This window comes from Centrocercus urophasianus, unplaced genomic scaffold (assembly GCF_019232065.1).
Source record: "Centrocercus urophasianus isolate 14NV4802_14NV808 unplaced genomic scaffold, USGS_Curo_1.0 seq_12, whole genome shotgun sequence".
NCBI classification, from domain to species: domain Eukaryota; kingdom Metazoa; phylum Chordata; class Aves; order Galliformes; family Phasianidae; genus Centrocercus; species Centrocercus urophasianus.
Window position 1 is genome coordinate 45088004 of NW_024884364.1, and position 16176 is coordinate 45104179.

Sequence of the window (16176 nt, forward strand, 5' to 3'; positions counted from 1 at the left end):
CGTAGCCCTTCTGTTGTGTATTCTCACATTCCAGTTGTTACTGTCATGATACTCCAACAGGAGGAAAGCAATTCTCTGTATTTATAATTGATGTAGCTCAAAGTGATGCCTCAGAAGCTGATTTTGTTGGTTACAGGGTGGGAGCAACTGAACCATGTGTGCTGTGGGTAGTGTGTGCTATCTAGCCACCAGAGATGCAAGGTGGTCAGGTGTGGGGTGGCTCAGACGTTTATGTGTGTGTGCCTGGGGGGAAAACCGGAACATATCACTGTGTAATGCTTTGCATTATTCCAAAAAGGGAGAATGAAAAACCTATTATAGGTTGTTTTGTTGTTGTTGTTGTTGTTTTGTTGTTTTTTTTTTAAACTACAGAGAAAGGTAGTAAGTAATGAAGTAATGAAAATAAGACATTTGTTTCTAGTGCCTGTTTATCTAAAATAACGGAGGTTAATTATTAAACCTTTTGCTTGGTTGCTTACTTGTGCTGCTGATGCTTTAATCCTGGGTCACAGAAAGTTTAAGAGTGCTTTGCACCGGAGACTTACTTCTTTTAGCCTCAATTTTTCCACACTGAAAGGATGTTTGGAGTTTTGCTGCTTGCTTTTTCTGTAGTTTCTGTCGCCTCTGCTGAGCTCTGCAAGCCAGGTAAGTTTTGGAGCTGCTGATTCCCACCCCTCCTGAGGGAAATCTAGCTCTGAGTGTATTCCTGCACAGCGGTCAGCTTCTTATGTTTTTAATCTAGCTGGTTGCCTCCAGTTTGAATACAGAAACTCTGAACATTCACTTTTCTGAGTGCAAATGAAGTGCAGATGTTGTTCTTACCTGTTCTAATGAGGTAGGGGTAAACCTGACTGAAAATCTGCAGGGCTGCTGCATGTTTCATGCTATTAGCTTCTAGTTCTCCTAACCGGTTAATCTGCTATGGCAATTTTAAAGCTGTGGTTAGTAAAATAATTAGAGAAGTAAATGATTTAAAATCCCATCTCGTCTGAATATCAATACATTTATCTTTTTTCTCTTTGTGTCAGATGCACAGAATGCTTTCAAAGTACGGCTTAGTATCAAAACAGCTTTGGGAGATAATGCAGTAAGTAAAGTATCTTCACATATTGTTCCTAACTAAATATCTGTCAAAATAGAACTAATGCACAATGTACACTTTCTAAAGGCAGCACAAGCAATTTGTTCTGAAGTATTAATTGTAATAACTTCTCAAGTTGTGACATTTGACCAGCGTGCTCCTTAAAATGACGTTCTTTATTAAAGCGTAAAGCTTGTCTTTTCTTGAAGATAATTTTCTGTCAAAGTCCTTTTTTTTCTCCTCTGCTGGAAAAACAGTAGAGATGCTGCATTTTGTGCACGAGGGACACTGTAAATCTAAGTCTGTATTTTGGGAAAAGCACTCCTGCTTGAGAGAGCTAGTTGTAAAGTCAAGCATGCCTGAGATGATAAGCTGGAAAAGATTTTTAGGTCTTTATGAAATGGAATTTTATGTCAGGCTCTCAGACAAGCATGATCTGTAGAGATCATTCAAGCATATCTGATCAATTTCCTGCTAATGTAGGTTTCAGATATTGCCCTTTCTTCTCTGCCTGTGGTGCACAGGTTAGTCTCATGAGGACTGAATGCTTTGTCTTAATTAGAATCCTTTCACTTAATGTAGAACTTCTGGGATGAATAGTAGGGGGCTGTAATACACAGAAGTTTGGGAAATTAGGTGGCCAAATGGTCCTTCCAGTTCTAAAGTGCTATGAGATACAGAAGAACACGGTATTTCATTTGCAGTATTGAATTCTTGCCACAAATCTCCAGTGTGTTACAGTGCTTTGCATAAAATTAGATATGAAATATCTTGGACAATAACCTGCACTGGAAGTCTAGTGTTTGATTGTTAGTAGTCCTGGAAAATAAAATGCCATAGAGTAGGTGTTAGAAGAGACTGGAAATATGAGAATCACCCTCTGACCACAGAGGCCATTCAAAAACTACCTTGAAATATTAGATAATTCAAACCAACATTAGCAGGGTACTAATTCCACTGGGAACTTTATAAACCAGATAAATTTAAAAGAAATAATCAAGATACATACTAAAGTACTTGTCTATGGAAATTAATATTGAAGTCAATCCTCGTGGGTGAGAGATTTTAATTAAAAAACTGTGCGAGCCTGCATTGTTTAAAAATTTATTAAAATAGTGTAATCCTGTGGCTGAAAATACGTCAAAATCATTAATGAAGCTTCTTATAATAACTACTAATATTTTTTTAAATCTTGGTTCAAAACCTTAGGAAATAATAAAAATGGTTGTTCACAACAGTGCTGTTGTTTAGTGCTTTTTTTAGTTCTCCAACTATAATAAAAGAAGGGAGATTTGTTTGATCATTTATAATTTTTCTATTTTTCATCACAAGAAGGGTATGATACAAATCATTAATCTCAAAGGTACTTTATATTACAAGGAAAAAAAAAAGCAATAACTGTGGAGCGTTTTATTGTTTTTTGGTAGATAGATAGTAGTTTATTTCATTTAACAAAATGTATGTAAGACCTGAGAATGAGACAATCTAAAACTTAAACAATGTTTTAGAACATTGAAAGAGTTGTAACACTGAAAGAGTTATGGTGCCATACAAAGTTATCCGCAGATAATGAAGAATTTATTAACTTCTATTAACAGCTGATAGTTCCTTTTCAGAGCCATCACATTCTTCTTTGCAAATGACTGAAACTGAAAACTGAAACTGAAATTCATTTCGGTTTAAGAATTTGGTAAACTTCGATCTTATTTTTATTTTTAGCAAATAATAGGGTAGGTAAATCTCTCATATATCACAATAGGAGAGAATCAGCTTGGAATATCTTGGTGTGATGCTTTGCTGTTTAATTCTGTTTCATTCATTTACAAGTCACTTCAATCCAGATAACAGCAGAAGGCCCTGATACCATGATCATTTCACTGTAGGACTAGCAGGATAATTCTGGTTCAGGAGCATAGAAAATAGGTTAGTATAGTTTTCCAAGTGACTTAATGCATAGCATGCTCTTTGTGTGATGCTAACACAGACAGACACCATTTTTTCATTTGTCCACAAGGTGGGCTGTACTTTTAGGCAGGGAGTGCCATTTTTTGTGTACTAATGTTGGAAATAACAGCTAAAATACAGTAAGCATCTAGCTTTTTTCGTGCTACTTGGTAGTATCAGATGTACGTGGAAGAGACATTGCTTGCTATGCACTGGGAGTAAACTTAAACAAAGGGATGATGATTTATGGGACTGTGTCTCCCTGAGGATGGCATTACATTTACTAGCAGCTTCTACAGTGGCTGCTAGTCACCAGTTGCATTAACAGCAGACAGTTAATTCAGAAGGGCCAAAGACAACCACAGGGAGCACATGTGATGTGTGATGTGTTTCTCGGATATACATGTAGTGCACTAAACATAAACATACCAAGTACATATACTTGAGAGTGTTGTATTGCATTTGTGTCCATGTAAGCATGCAGGAGAGCGTGCTTCATCGTTGTCCATCATCCATCCATTTAAATACAGATGCATTTAAAATTATGGTGAATAGTTTTATGACTTATACCTATATTTCTTCCTCTACTACGTTGTCTCTTTGTCTTTTAACACTATTGCTGACATTACTGTCATGTTTTCATTAGTGACATGGGATCAAAATACAAGTTTTAAAATGTTTTTATTCAAACTGTCCCTCTTTTGCTTTCAGTTTAAGCTCCCAGACTGGCACACATCACACTGTAATTACCTCTCTTCCTTCACAAGGCAGGAGTGGTGAGTCAGACCCACAATTCCCAGAACTGCCTATGGATTTTAATGCTGGTTAAGTAGTCTATTGCTCAGCTCTGTGGTACCTGTCTGGTCATATCTCTACCTATTTCACCTGTTTTCATCTGTTTAGGAATGATAAATATGATCGGCTTTTTGCCCTTTAAATGGCTGCCTCCTTCCCTATTCAGGTTCCCAGTCTGCAGAACGTCAAAGCAAAATGTGTGATGGTGTCTGGAAGTTGGATCCCTCCTTGTTTCTGTAGAGAAACTGCAGCAGTTCCATACATCCAAAATCAGAAATTAAAAAGCAGAATTAAGATTTGGCATTTTCAGTTGTGTTTGCTTACTCTACTCCTGTTTTTTGAGTGTGTTATAAAGCATGAAAAAGTAGTCCCAGGTTGTTATCAGGGTTAAGTATCCACACTATTGGATTTCTGGTTTGGATGATTACAGTGCAGATTTTTTTTAATGCTGAAAGTTAAATATTAGATTTGTGTTCTGATTGACTGAAGAAAACTGCATCGAACCTCCACTAATATCATTCCAACGAACTATTAATCTTTGTAATTTGCTGAAAAGGAGAAATTCAATCAGTGAGTCATGGTCATGGCTATTGTTATAAAAATGTAATGCGTGTAGTTTTTGCTGGTCATTAGAATTGCATATGGGAATGAAAGCACAGGGGAACATAGTGAAGCTTTCTCAGAAACATGAAATGAGGGCAGCATGATTTTTCAGCAAGACAACACAGAAGAGTTTTGGGAGCCTGTATTTTATTTGTTACTGAAAGACAAAGGATGCTTTTTTCTTTCTTTTGTCTCAAATTTGATGTCGTAATTAGTTGACTCTATCTTCATGCTTATAATTAAGAACAGCATGCAGCAATAAGGCCATAATCTGTTTGTTGGTTGTTTTTTTTTTTTTTTCCTTGTGTCCTGACATCCATTTCCCAGAGCCTGCCTTCAACGTTATCTTTTTTGTTTACTGGCAGAACTAAATGGTCTTTGAGAGTAGATTTAAACCTTCTTCAATGCTGCTCATCCACAAAAGAAGCAAAGCCATGGGTGCAGTTATGTTGGGAGAATTCTGGTAAAAAGCCTGGTCTTTGATGTAAGAAGCTTTACATTTCCTGTTTGGCCAGCATACAGAAACATTCAATTCATTCATTTTTTTGGAAAAGTTCTTTTCACTTTGTATTGCACTTTACAACAAACATTAGAAAAAGTTGCTTCTGCACGCTAAGTACTAGGCAGGAATTTATTTTCATAGCACAGTCAGTGAATTTATTAATTTTCTTGATCAATATGATATTTCAAGTTCTTTTCCCCCTCTGTCCTGCCAGCACTGGAGCTGAAACTGATGATTTGCCATCTTCTTTTACAGTATGCCTGGGATGCAAATGAAGAGTACCTCTTCAAGGCAATGATGGCTTTTGCAATGAGAAGATACTCCAGCAAGAACACAACTCAGTAAGCATCTACTCTGACTTGCGTTACAGCTATTAATGATGCATGTGGCAGTACACCTCTGCTGTACTGAGGTGTAGAAATCGCTATTTACAGCTTCTAAAAGCCAAATGTGCCAGCGTATTTCTTCGACACTCAGTTGTATGTTAAATTTTGCACTCTCTATCTTAAGCAGCATTCAGTCTTTGGACCAGTCTCCCCTCTACTGCTCTCAGTGGGGTTGTGCTAATTTACTCTATCAGAATCTGGCCGTAAGACACAATTACCTTCTGGTAACCACGCTGAGAGGAGGAGCAGGGGTCCATCAGCAAGGCTGAGCAATGTGGTACAGATCCTTGAATAAGCAGCTTTGGTGCGCATTTACTTGGTGTTCAGCTTAGGCAGTGTGCTGAGGATAAGCTGACTCAGAGGGCTGAAAGGTGGATAGCTGCGCTGGTGCTGAGTTCTGCTAAGGTATATCCATCTCTAATATTACAGTGGCTGAGTTACCTATCATCAGAATGTTTCATATGTTGCAGTTCAGACATAGATCAGCCATTAATTGGTTTGGGATTAAACCTACCCTAAGGCGTTGAATATTCTTCTCAGGCTTCTGATCATTGCAACTTACAAAATTAGATGCCAGATCAGCAGACCATTTAGCACGCTGTTTCTTCAGTATGTTCTTCCCTTTCTTAAACAAGAAACCTCATGAGTGTATTCCTAGAGGCTTATTGTTTTTTCATTGTTTTTCAATCTAAAAGGAAAGATTTATGGCTTTGGTACGTTAATGAGGATAAGGTTTTCAATTTACTCTCTGAAAAAACTGCTTCAGGCCATCAATGCATCAGATAAAGCATATTGCATATTTGCCAAGACATTAGTTATCTTTATTCATATGATGATTATTGTGGTTGCTGCATTCTCTCTTAAATAGAAGGTGCTCTCCCTGCTCCATGTCACAGAAGTGTTTGGTTCCTTGCTGTTTTATTTGTATTCCTTGGAAGGTGTCTCATTTGAGCAAGGAACCATTACACCAAGATTAACACAAATAGTCAAGTATATTTCCACTGCACACCTGCAAAAATGAGATCAAGATACCAGCTAATTAAAGGTTATTATGCAGGGTTGTTTTTTGTGGGTTTTTTTCCAGGTTTTCAGGAGAGTTTTTCTTCTGTCTCTGATCTGTAAAAGCTTGCTTCTGTATATCCATTTTAGTCCCTGGTCCTTCTTCTAAAATTATTGTTCTGTTCCTCCTTCAAAGCCATGATGCTTTTACCTGGCAAAATCCTATGTCACATGCCACTGAACTTTACCCTCTTCAAGTACTGCAGCTGTCTGCAGACTCAACTAATTTTAGAATGTTTGGTGTAGGAATGGGAAAAGTCAAACCAGTATGACAGGAATTAAAGTTTTAATGGATGTTTTATTTATGTGTTCTGGGAAGTCACAACATTTGTTCTCCTTTAACTCCTCCCAAGACAAATTTTCCTATGGACAACTACGATAATGGCAGTCTTACTCTGATTTGGAGGTAGGCTTGCATGCGTCAACACTTTCCTGCTACTAAGTTTTTCAAAGGATAACTCAGTACAATATTTGCAAAAAGGTATGGGCATCTTCTGCCGCTTCTAACACAGTACAGGATTTCTTCATGGGGTATAATTTTCCAGATAAAACTGATAGCTTTTCTAGGACTTTCAGATACCTTTAGGGTCATATGTAGACAGCCAATGTATTGCTATGCAGCTCTGGTGTCTTCTAAAACTTACTAGGCAGCAGTCTGAAGATTTTCCTACCCATAGGTCTCTCCCAGATCTTGTGAGACCTCAGAGTTTCCCTTCTGTGACTGAGAGCTTGTTGACCTCCCAGTATACCCCAAATAACATGCTTGTTTCCATTATTGGAAATAACATTCCTCTTTCCTAGCACTGTGGCTGGCAAGAGGCATCTGGTACAGAGAAAGGAGCGTTGTCCATCTCCAACCCCTTTGCAGTGGGAATGGCAGTGGGGGGGGGCACTCATCATCCAGGAGGGAATAGCAGCGTGCAGAGCGTACTGGAGAAGCACTCTCACATAACTGGTATGAACAGTGGCAGGAGCTGGCAGAATGGTGAAGAGAGAAGCAGGAGTGGGAACTTAGAGAAGATGCAAGTACCCCTCATAGTTACGAGGCAGGTAAATCCCAGACTCTACTCAACCTTGATCCCAAAGAGTCTTGCTTTGCTTTAGACCAAGTGAAATCTTATATCTTTGGTCACTAAGAAGTTTTTCTGTTACATTGTTGGTTAGGTAGAGTTTTCAATCTAGTGAAGTGTGTTTATGCTACAGACACTTGTGTAGGTAAATACCAGCAGATTTTCTTCATGAGATGTAAAAGTATCATACACACTGTATCTCAGTTTCTCTGAAGTTAATTTCTAAACTAAACTTTAATAAATCATGGGACTGTGTTTAATGTTTGAAAGATTTGATGAATTGTCAAGGTTGTGTGAAACAGGAAAAAGACACAATTCATTGAGTTACTCAGTAATTATTAATGCAGATAAAATAAAAGTTTATTTTGCAGTTGAGAAATACAAATCCTTTATTTCTTGCTCTCTGTATGACCTTTTGATTCACTCTCACCACATACATTCAAGAACTACCTGAGCCAACCTTTGATCTGTCATTGTTAAAAGATGATCGTCTACAGCCTGTTGTTAACTCTTCTTTCTCTAATCTGTGACTCATTTGAAATAATATGCATCTCTTTTGGGTCTGAGACTCGTTAATCTTTAAAGTAGAAAGAATGTGATCACTCGCATTTAAATGAAAGGATTTGCTTTTGTGTATCTGCTCCCAGTTTGTATGTAAGAAAGCTGCAGTTTTCATCATGGAGTGACCAGAAGTTCATCAGAATTATCTGTCCTCTTAAGATAGGTATTTTTGGTACTTTAAAAATATTCTGACTACTCAGAACAACAAAATAAACTTCTAGAGATAGAGCTGGTGTGTCAACGTGACTTCATGGCTTCTGGTCCTAACAAGGAAGAAAACAAAGGCACATTTGAGAGAACAGATGTGCAGCACTAGGTGGGAAGAGGCTTGGCATTTTCTGGAGGGCCAGAGGTATACACCAGGGCCTCAGTGCCAGCGCTTTTCCGTCAGCTAATGGCTGCCATATGTACCCAGTGCTCTTTGAGTCTTTGGCAGCTCTACTTATCCCTAAGTAATCTTCTAAATGTCCGTAAGGATCAATTATGCTGTTTCAAGCCGAGGATTCTTCAGGGTTTCCTGCCCTCTCCTCACTGGTGCTCACTTGCATATAGGAAAGGAGATTGATTTTGGGCTGGGAATACTAGGACCAGGATCCTGTTATTTTGATACTACAAATATCCTAAAGCAACTGTGGCGAAAGTCAGCTAAGGAAGTAAACAGATGTCCATATGAATGCTTACAAATACACTTAATTTGCAAAGTGCATGATAAAGTCAAGTTTTTCAAACCTAAACACTGAAAAGGCACAGTTTTCTAAGGCTTCAACAAGCTTTGAGTCAAATCTATGTTCAAACAACATGGGAAAAAAAAGCATACCTGCTGAAAAGGAGTGGTCCCATTGGTGCTTGTTGAACTAGTCCATTTTGGTGTTTATGCAATCCTCTTTGAACTTCTTGTGAATGGTGTTATTCTTTTTGGAGCCTGGAAGGATTTACAGCATTCAGATTCTGCTGATGAAAAGTGGCAGTGAAGCTGGGTTTTAGACGCTGATCAGGCAAGATTTTAGGCACAACAGGGAGCAGAAAGGAGGCGAAGTTTCCATATCTTAGTGTGAGCCTTGCTGCCCAATTCTGCTCCTTCTAGAGACAGACACACTGTCCCAGTGATCACTGCCTGCTCTATGTCATGCTGAAAGCCTGGGTGCTGTAGGGATGACCTCATTCTTAAGAGTCCCTTTGAGTCTCTGAGGCTGTAGAGAATTACAGCATGTTCTGCCACTCCTTATGCATGAAATGCATCCTTCTATTGAGAGAATGAGCTCTGTTCACTCCTCACTTTTTGAGAACACTTAGAGAGGAATACGCACAGCTATTTTCTACTTGGATCAGTTTTTGAGTGCACCACAGGAATTCCAGCTTTAAGAGCTGCAGCAGTGTGAAGATTTAGGTCCTACTGTTACAAATTCTCCTGATGGAAAACTTCCTCCACAGATACAATTTTAGATATTCTGTGAAGTCAGCAAGAGTTTGTCAGCCACCAGCTAAAAGTAGATTCTTTTTTTTTTTCCTCTCCTGTAAATTTTGTGCTTTGCTTTTATTTTGAGAGGAATAAATCTACTTTTATCTTCTGGCTGTTGCCAAAAAACTGATGTGAACATCTTTTAAAATCCCAGAGATGGCTTTCCTCTTTTATCCAGGAAAATTATCTGTATTTGCAAAATTGATGTTCCAGAGAGGTAAAAGTGGGTATTTCAGCTCTGCAAAATCATTTCTTTCCATTTTATTGCATGTCTCTGTGGAATGTATACCTTTCCTGTAAATGAAAGTTTTCCCTTCCCAAACACACTGGTACCTGAACCACCACCCAAAAAAGCTTGAAGCAATAGGTATAGTATTTCAACAAAATATCAAGAGTGAACTACTGTGAACAAGCCAATTCCTGTCCTGCCAACAGCTATTGTTGTTCTGAGTGAAGAGTATGCATTTATGGGTATCATTTTCTGTCTCACATTCTTTCCTACTTTGTGCTTTCTGCTCTTCAGGCTATCACTGAAGTCCTATTAGCAGTCATTTAATTAAGTTTGTAATTAGCCAGCAGATGGCACTACACAACAGAGCTCTGCGGCAGGTCACTGCTAGCAGTAGGGAATTTGTCACCCTGGGAAGGTTCAGAAACTGGAGCAGAAATGTTAAAACTTGCATTTTGGTGATGGACAAATCAAACCTCGAAACCGCAGATGGTAATGGGCATTACAAACATCCCTGTAGTTAATTGGAAGATACAAGACAGGGCAACTTTATTGTGCTTGTGGCCAGGAAGATGGTGGGCAAAGGTGAACAAAGTTTGGGCTGCCCTGTGGAAACAAAAATGGTCTTCATCCTGAGTCATGGGCTATTAAAATATCTGCTCAGTGCTTGGATATAGCCAGTAAATCTGGATTCTGAGCCAAAGTCTTTGGCTTATTTTTTAATGATATGGAATTATTTCTTTTTTTTTTTTTCATTCTTATTGTTCTAGCTCTCTGTCTTTCAATTGATAACACTTTGGATATCTTTCTATGATGCAAATTATATTCCTTGCCATGCTGTAGTAAACAGTGTCTTTATAGCAGCTGCTGTATATCACATGTCTTTGGCTGGTTTGTTTGTTGTGTGAGTAAGATTTGAATAGAGAGAAGAACATAAGGGCACCATCTATCCTTAGTCACTATTTACTTACATTACACCTGCACTAGTATTCAATTATTTGGTCTAAATATTTATGATGATGTCATTCTGTGAGATATTTCTAATTATATTTCCATTTTTCCCTACTATTAGTGGTAGATTACAAGTTTATAAGATTACAAAGAAACACACCTTAAAGATATTCTGCTCTCTTTTTATATAGTATGCCAAGAGAAGCTTCATGCCGGTGGCCTTTTGCTGTCAACTTCACATAAAACCAAGTAATCTTCTTTTGAAACATTTGAGATAAATATGTCGTAGCACAAACCAGAGGGCACAGGCCAGTGCCAGTATGATGTTTATATTTAGCCTGTTGACTCCACTCTGTGCCTGACAGTGCAGAAGGATGTCAAAGAGAATAATGTCAGTTTCTTTGTTCTTCCCTCCCGGCTGGTTTCCTCTCCTCTATGAAAGTGTTCCCTATAGGAGGACTGCATCCACTTGAAAATTGTATGGGATGTCAACAATGTCTAGCTCCTTAGTTGGAAAAAAAAAAACACCTTATTTTACTAATGCATTTGCCCAGTGGACAAGTATGGCCTTTTCACAGCCCAGATGATTAAGATACTTTTTTTTTTTTTTTTTTTTTTTTACAATTACACTACATGTATGTACAAGACCAGGCAAGTTTGTAGTATATTCAGAAATCATTTGAAGACCCACATTTGGTCTCAATAAGCTTAAATTTTTTCAGTCATACTGAGAAATGAGAAATGCTGTGGATGATGTTTCTTTCTTGAGCATGAATGGTTACCTTTTTTCCCTCTTTAGAAAGCTACTGAATATTTCAATAATTTCTGTTTCAACCATCTGCAGAATTTCCAACGTGCTGCTTTGCAATGTGACGGATCGGGTGTCATTTTGGTTTGTGGTCACAGATTCCTCCAAAAACACGACAACTGTTCCGGGAAGTGAGGTAGAGGCAGCCATCAGGTACAGTTGCTAATCCTGCAGTTTCTCCTTCCTTGCTGACTGAGGATGATTTTTCTTTTGCCATAAATGAGCTCTCTGCCTCTGTAGGGACAATCTAATCTAAGTAGTTAAAACACCATGCTCTTTCAGGCATGCATGGCTAGCATGATTTGTAACAGTTCCATGGAATGCAATGTATGTGAGCTTTGGCATTCTAACTATAGAAGGAGTCTCTCTTAACACTGGAGCTTTAGGTGAAAACTAGCCATTTCCTGGAGCTGGGGCTGTAAGTTTTTTGTCATGTGCATAGCAGAAACACTGCTATCATCCAGTTGCTGCACTTCCCAGTGAGAGAGCCTTCTTCCCTAGATGACAGAATTCCAGCTTCTAGGGATTAGATCGATGTTATTTCATGTTCACCGCATGCCATGTGCACTTCTATACCAAGGTTAGTGACCACAGGCTCACTTTAGTGCTTGTCAAATGCAAGTTTTCAGATTTAACATAGAAATAAATGTTTCCATGAGAAGGACACGTGAACTATTCATGAAAAGAACTGGCTGTGTCCCAGCTTGGTTTAAATAGTCTTACACTCACATTGCTGTCATACTTTTTACAGCACTTTTTGGAATGCCAGTCGCTATAGTAGCTGAGCATTACTTGTGCAAAATACCATGTGATACAAATCAGTTCACTTTCTACTCAATATTGCATGCTCTAGCCAATAAAAGCAAGAGTGCAGACAGGGAAAAAGAAGTAATCTGACTCCTGTGGTCTGTCAGAGCTACAAAAGAGGTTTATGGGGATGACTCCCACAAGCAGCATAACTCACGTATCTTTCTTGAGCACCAAGTAGAAAACAGACCTCTTTGTTTTAAGACATTCTGTACTTTGTCTCGAAAATTCATGTTACCTCCATAGAGGTGTAATGCCTAATTCCTGATGAATGACTATGCGTTCTATTGGAAAGATTAATTTTTAAGCTTATGAGTAGATTAAAAACTGTTTCCTACAGAGACACCAAACAATAGCTTCATAGCATTAGTGGAGGAAGCAGATTATTTATTCACTGAAGCTCTCTAACAGTGTTGGAATGCAGGTTTTTTTTTTTTGCATTTGTGTTATTCTTTGAATCATTCAGAAGCTGATTTATTTAAGTCTTTTATGTGCCCTGTTTGCTGGAGAAATTGGATGCTATTATAGCATGTTTGTTTTTTTAACTGTTGTCTTTCATCCCATAAAGAAGAATATGCTATTAAAAAAAAAAAAAAATCCTGTCTAACTTAGAAAGAAGAAATAAAATAGTCTGTAAAGCTACGTTTTTATTCTAGTGCTCCTGATTGCAGGCTTCCATACCAAACCATTATTCTAATTCTTTATACTATATGGGTATCATGTAAGAATGCTACTCACAGACCAGGATTTTGTTTTATGAGTTTCTTTCAGAAACAAAGAACAAAGAAAACAACCTTTTCAGAGCTCTGTACGAGTCCCAAGATCTTGCATAAATATACACGAGACATTTATGAATATACAAACACATCTGCACCTGTAGTTACCTGAATGTGTTTCAGCGCATAATTCTGTAACTACAGCCATTAGATGAGGGTTAATAATGCTTACTTCAGCTGCTCACAATGAATCATTTATATTTATAAGGATAAAAATCTCTTTTAATCACAGGTAGCTTACCTTATAATGAGTCTTATAATATGCCAGAGCTTTCAGCCCTCTCCAGGATTGCTAGCTTTCCACTAAGGGTAAGAACTTCCTGCTTAAAAGATAGTCAACATTATGATTTCCAAGAAAGGAATTTGCAAGGATTTTACTTTTGTTTCCCCTATATCTTACAGGGAATATTTCTTAGGAAATACTTGCTCTGTAGTAAATCAATTGAATTGTATACAAGAAAGAGGGTGAATTTTATAACTGCAACCAAAATCTATTAAGACCAATATATGTAATTTATTTTATCAAAACTTTGAAGTATTTTGCAAAAGCTAATGAAATATATTGCTAAAGCCTTTCCAGGGTGCTTAGATTCAGACCTAGAAGTTGCTGCGAATGCTCCAAAGTAGCAAATGTGAGTGAATATACTGAAGATACCCATTCAAGGGTAGAAGTTGTGCTACTCATTTGAAAAAGTGTATTTCTCGAATTTACAGTTTCTCATAATGGAAAAAAATGTGCGAAATCCATTTAGATACATCCTATAAAGAAGGACATTTTGGCAATGGGGATGGATTCTTCTGGACTAAAGCATAATTAGTGCCTCACGGATCTAAGAAAATCTCCAGCAGAAAGAGCAGATATATGTGCTCATAACAGTTAGTATGGTTCTGTTTGAGAAATTAAGTGGCAGTGATAAAATCCTCTGAGCATTGCATGGTGGATCATGGACATGGAGTGCCATGCAATTGTGGAATGCTGTATGAACAAGATGTCACAGCCACCATTACAGGTCATTGTCTTCAGCATGTAGTCCAAACCAGAAACCATCTCATCAGTGTTTTCCAGTTTTTCAGATAAATACACATGCCAGTCTGATGTTCAGCACCCTGTAAGCATGTGTTCTCCAGCACCTCATCTATTAGACACTCGTCTATGGATTACTGACAAGATCTATGCTAAAGGTGAAGGTCTGTGCAATCTACCAACATCATGTCAGATTGAATTCAACCCTGCCAGACTTGCAGCACATACATGAAATTATTTTTTTTCCTATCTTTTTTTATTTATAAAATATCTTTTTGAAGAGCTGTGATGGTTTTTTTTTGTGTGTGTGTGTGTTTCTATGAAGGATGAACCGGGACAGAATCAACAGCGCCTTCCTACTGAGTGACAGAACATTGCAGTTCCTGAAGATATCTACAACCTTATCACCTCCTGTTGAGCCCTCCACACCTGTCTGGCTTATTGTATTTGGTGTTGTTCTTTCTCTCATTGTGGCTGGAATTGTTTTCCTCATTGTTTCAGGGATTCGGAAACACAAGAAGTAAGCAGCTTAGCTTTTCTTCTGGTTTAACTGCAAGTTAAGTCAGCGTGGGTGGTTTTGCTTTTCAAATCTACTTCAGATTTATCCTTGATGTATCCTTGCTCCATCCATAGTTAAAGAGACCTTGTGCTCTTTGCTGAGGGTAAGGTTTAAGTTTTATTAGCTGTGAACTAGATGCGTAAGTAATGCTGAAGTTACTGAGAAAACAAGGAGGATAAAAGCTTGATCCTAGCAGCTATCTAAGCAGAGACAACAGCTTTTCAAAGGCTTTTGCTGTCATGTTTCTCAGTGTTTACCTGCTGTAGGTGAATCTCCTCTCACAGACTAGCGAAATTGCTACCAAGGGAGAGCATGCTGTCAGTGACTGCTCCCTTTCCAAGGCTGTAGTGTCAAAACCTGGCATGGCTAAAATGTTGCTGCTATAGTTTGAGAAGCCTAAGTAGAAGATACAATAATGATTAAGGTATGGCTGAAGAAGGCCTACCCAGTGAAATGGAGCATCATTTCAGCTACCACTCGCATCCTGATTGTCACACTGATGAGCCTAAGGAACCTTCATCGTGTGTTACCAAATGTCACTGTTAGCCTAGGTGTTTGCTGTTTGGCCATAGGGTATGAAAGAGATACTCATTTGTTTCTGCTCAGTGTCTGCCTTGTGACAACACTGGCAAACAGGGAAGGCCATTCATTCCTTTTGTGAATGCGAGTCCAACCTGTTGTGAGCAGGTTGGAGCAGGCCAGAGGTTAATAGGTGATATTTTTATTCCTTCATCTCTGTTGACTTGGATCTGGAAATAAGAAATGGAAATTTCTCACTTAAGGTGAGATCCTGCCTTGGGAGTGAGTAGTAGTTGAGCTACTTCTCTACAGAGTAAATAGAAATCTACCATAGTCATAGTACAATAGTCTTCAGCTACCATGAAGATTAGATTAAATGCAACATTGTGACTTCAGAAACTGAAGAGAAATTGGAAAAAAGAAGGTGCTTTTTGTTTTTCTTTTTTTAAACAACTAGATAGTACTATAATTATTGAATGTATTGTGAACTGTATCCCCAGATATATCAGGGCAGTGGAATTACAAGTGAAAAACGTTGCTGAGGTTTTTCCTTTCTGCCTGGTTATCATCCCAAAAAAGATCTCAGAAGAACAGCACTTTCTGTGAGGGATAACTAGCGCTCAGAGAGAGATATATAGTCTGAGTCCTTTCAGTTATGCTTGCATGTGAAAGAGCTCCATTTGTGTACCCCCTTTGCTGTTGCAGAGAGATTGGACAGGTACTTGAGTCCTATTACAGTCTTTGATGTGATATGGGCTGAGTTATTTCATCCCCTGAATCTAGGCAATCTTGTCTATGAAACTGGAGAATAATGTTTCTTCCTGGAGCCCATACCTGCCCTCTGCATGCCTGTGTAGTGTCACGATTGTGTGACTCTGTGCAGCATCTAGCTCAAAGAGGGTCTTTGAACATTTCACATGAATGTAATATAAATAAATTATGTTAAATATCCACCCTTCCCTTCCCTTCCCTTCCCTTCCCTTCCCTTCCCTTCCCTTCCCTTCCCTTCCCTTCCCTTCCCTTCCCTTCCCTTCCCTTCCCTA

General features: G+C 38.4%; 1 protein-coding gene across 2 annotated transcripts in view; it reads left to right on the forward strand.

Moving 5' to 3' along the window:
• Positions 1–307: 307 nt before the first annotated feature.
• The window catches only part of CLTRN (collectrin, amino acid transport regulator), an 18970-nt gene continuing 3101 nt past the window's right edge, over positions 308–16176 (forward strand). Inside the window, exons 1-5 of one of the 2 annotated variants that reach the window (XM_042809721.1) lie at positions 308–645; positions 1029–1087; positions 5181–5266; positions 11485–11601; positions 14381–14575. In XM_042809721.1, coding sequence (XP_042665655.1) covers positions 579–645; positions 1029–1087; positions 5181–5266; positions 11485–11601; positions 14381–14575 — 524 coding nt within the window. In that variant the 5' untranslated portion in view covers positions 308–578. Of the gene's footprint in view, positions 646–1028; positions 1088–1113; positions 3850–5180; positions 5267–11484; positions 11602–14380; positions 14576–16176 lie in introns of those variants that run through there. The other variant, XM_042809722.1, reaches the window with a different exon arrangement.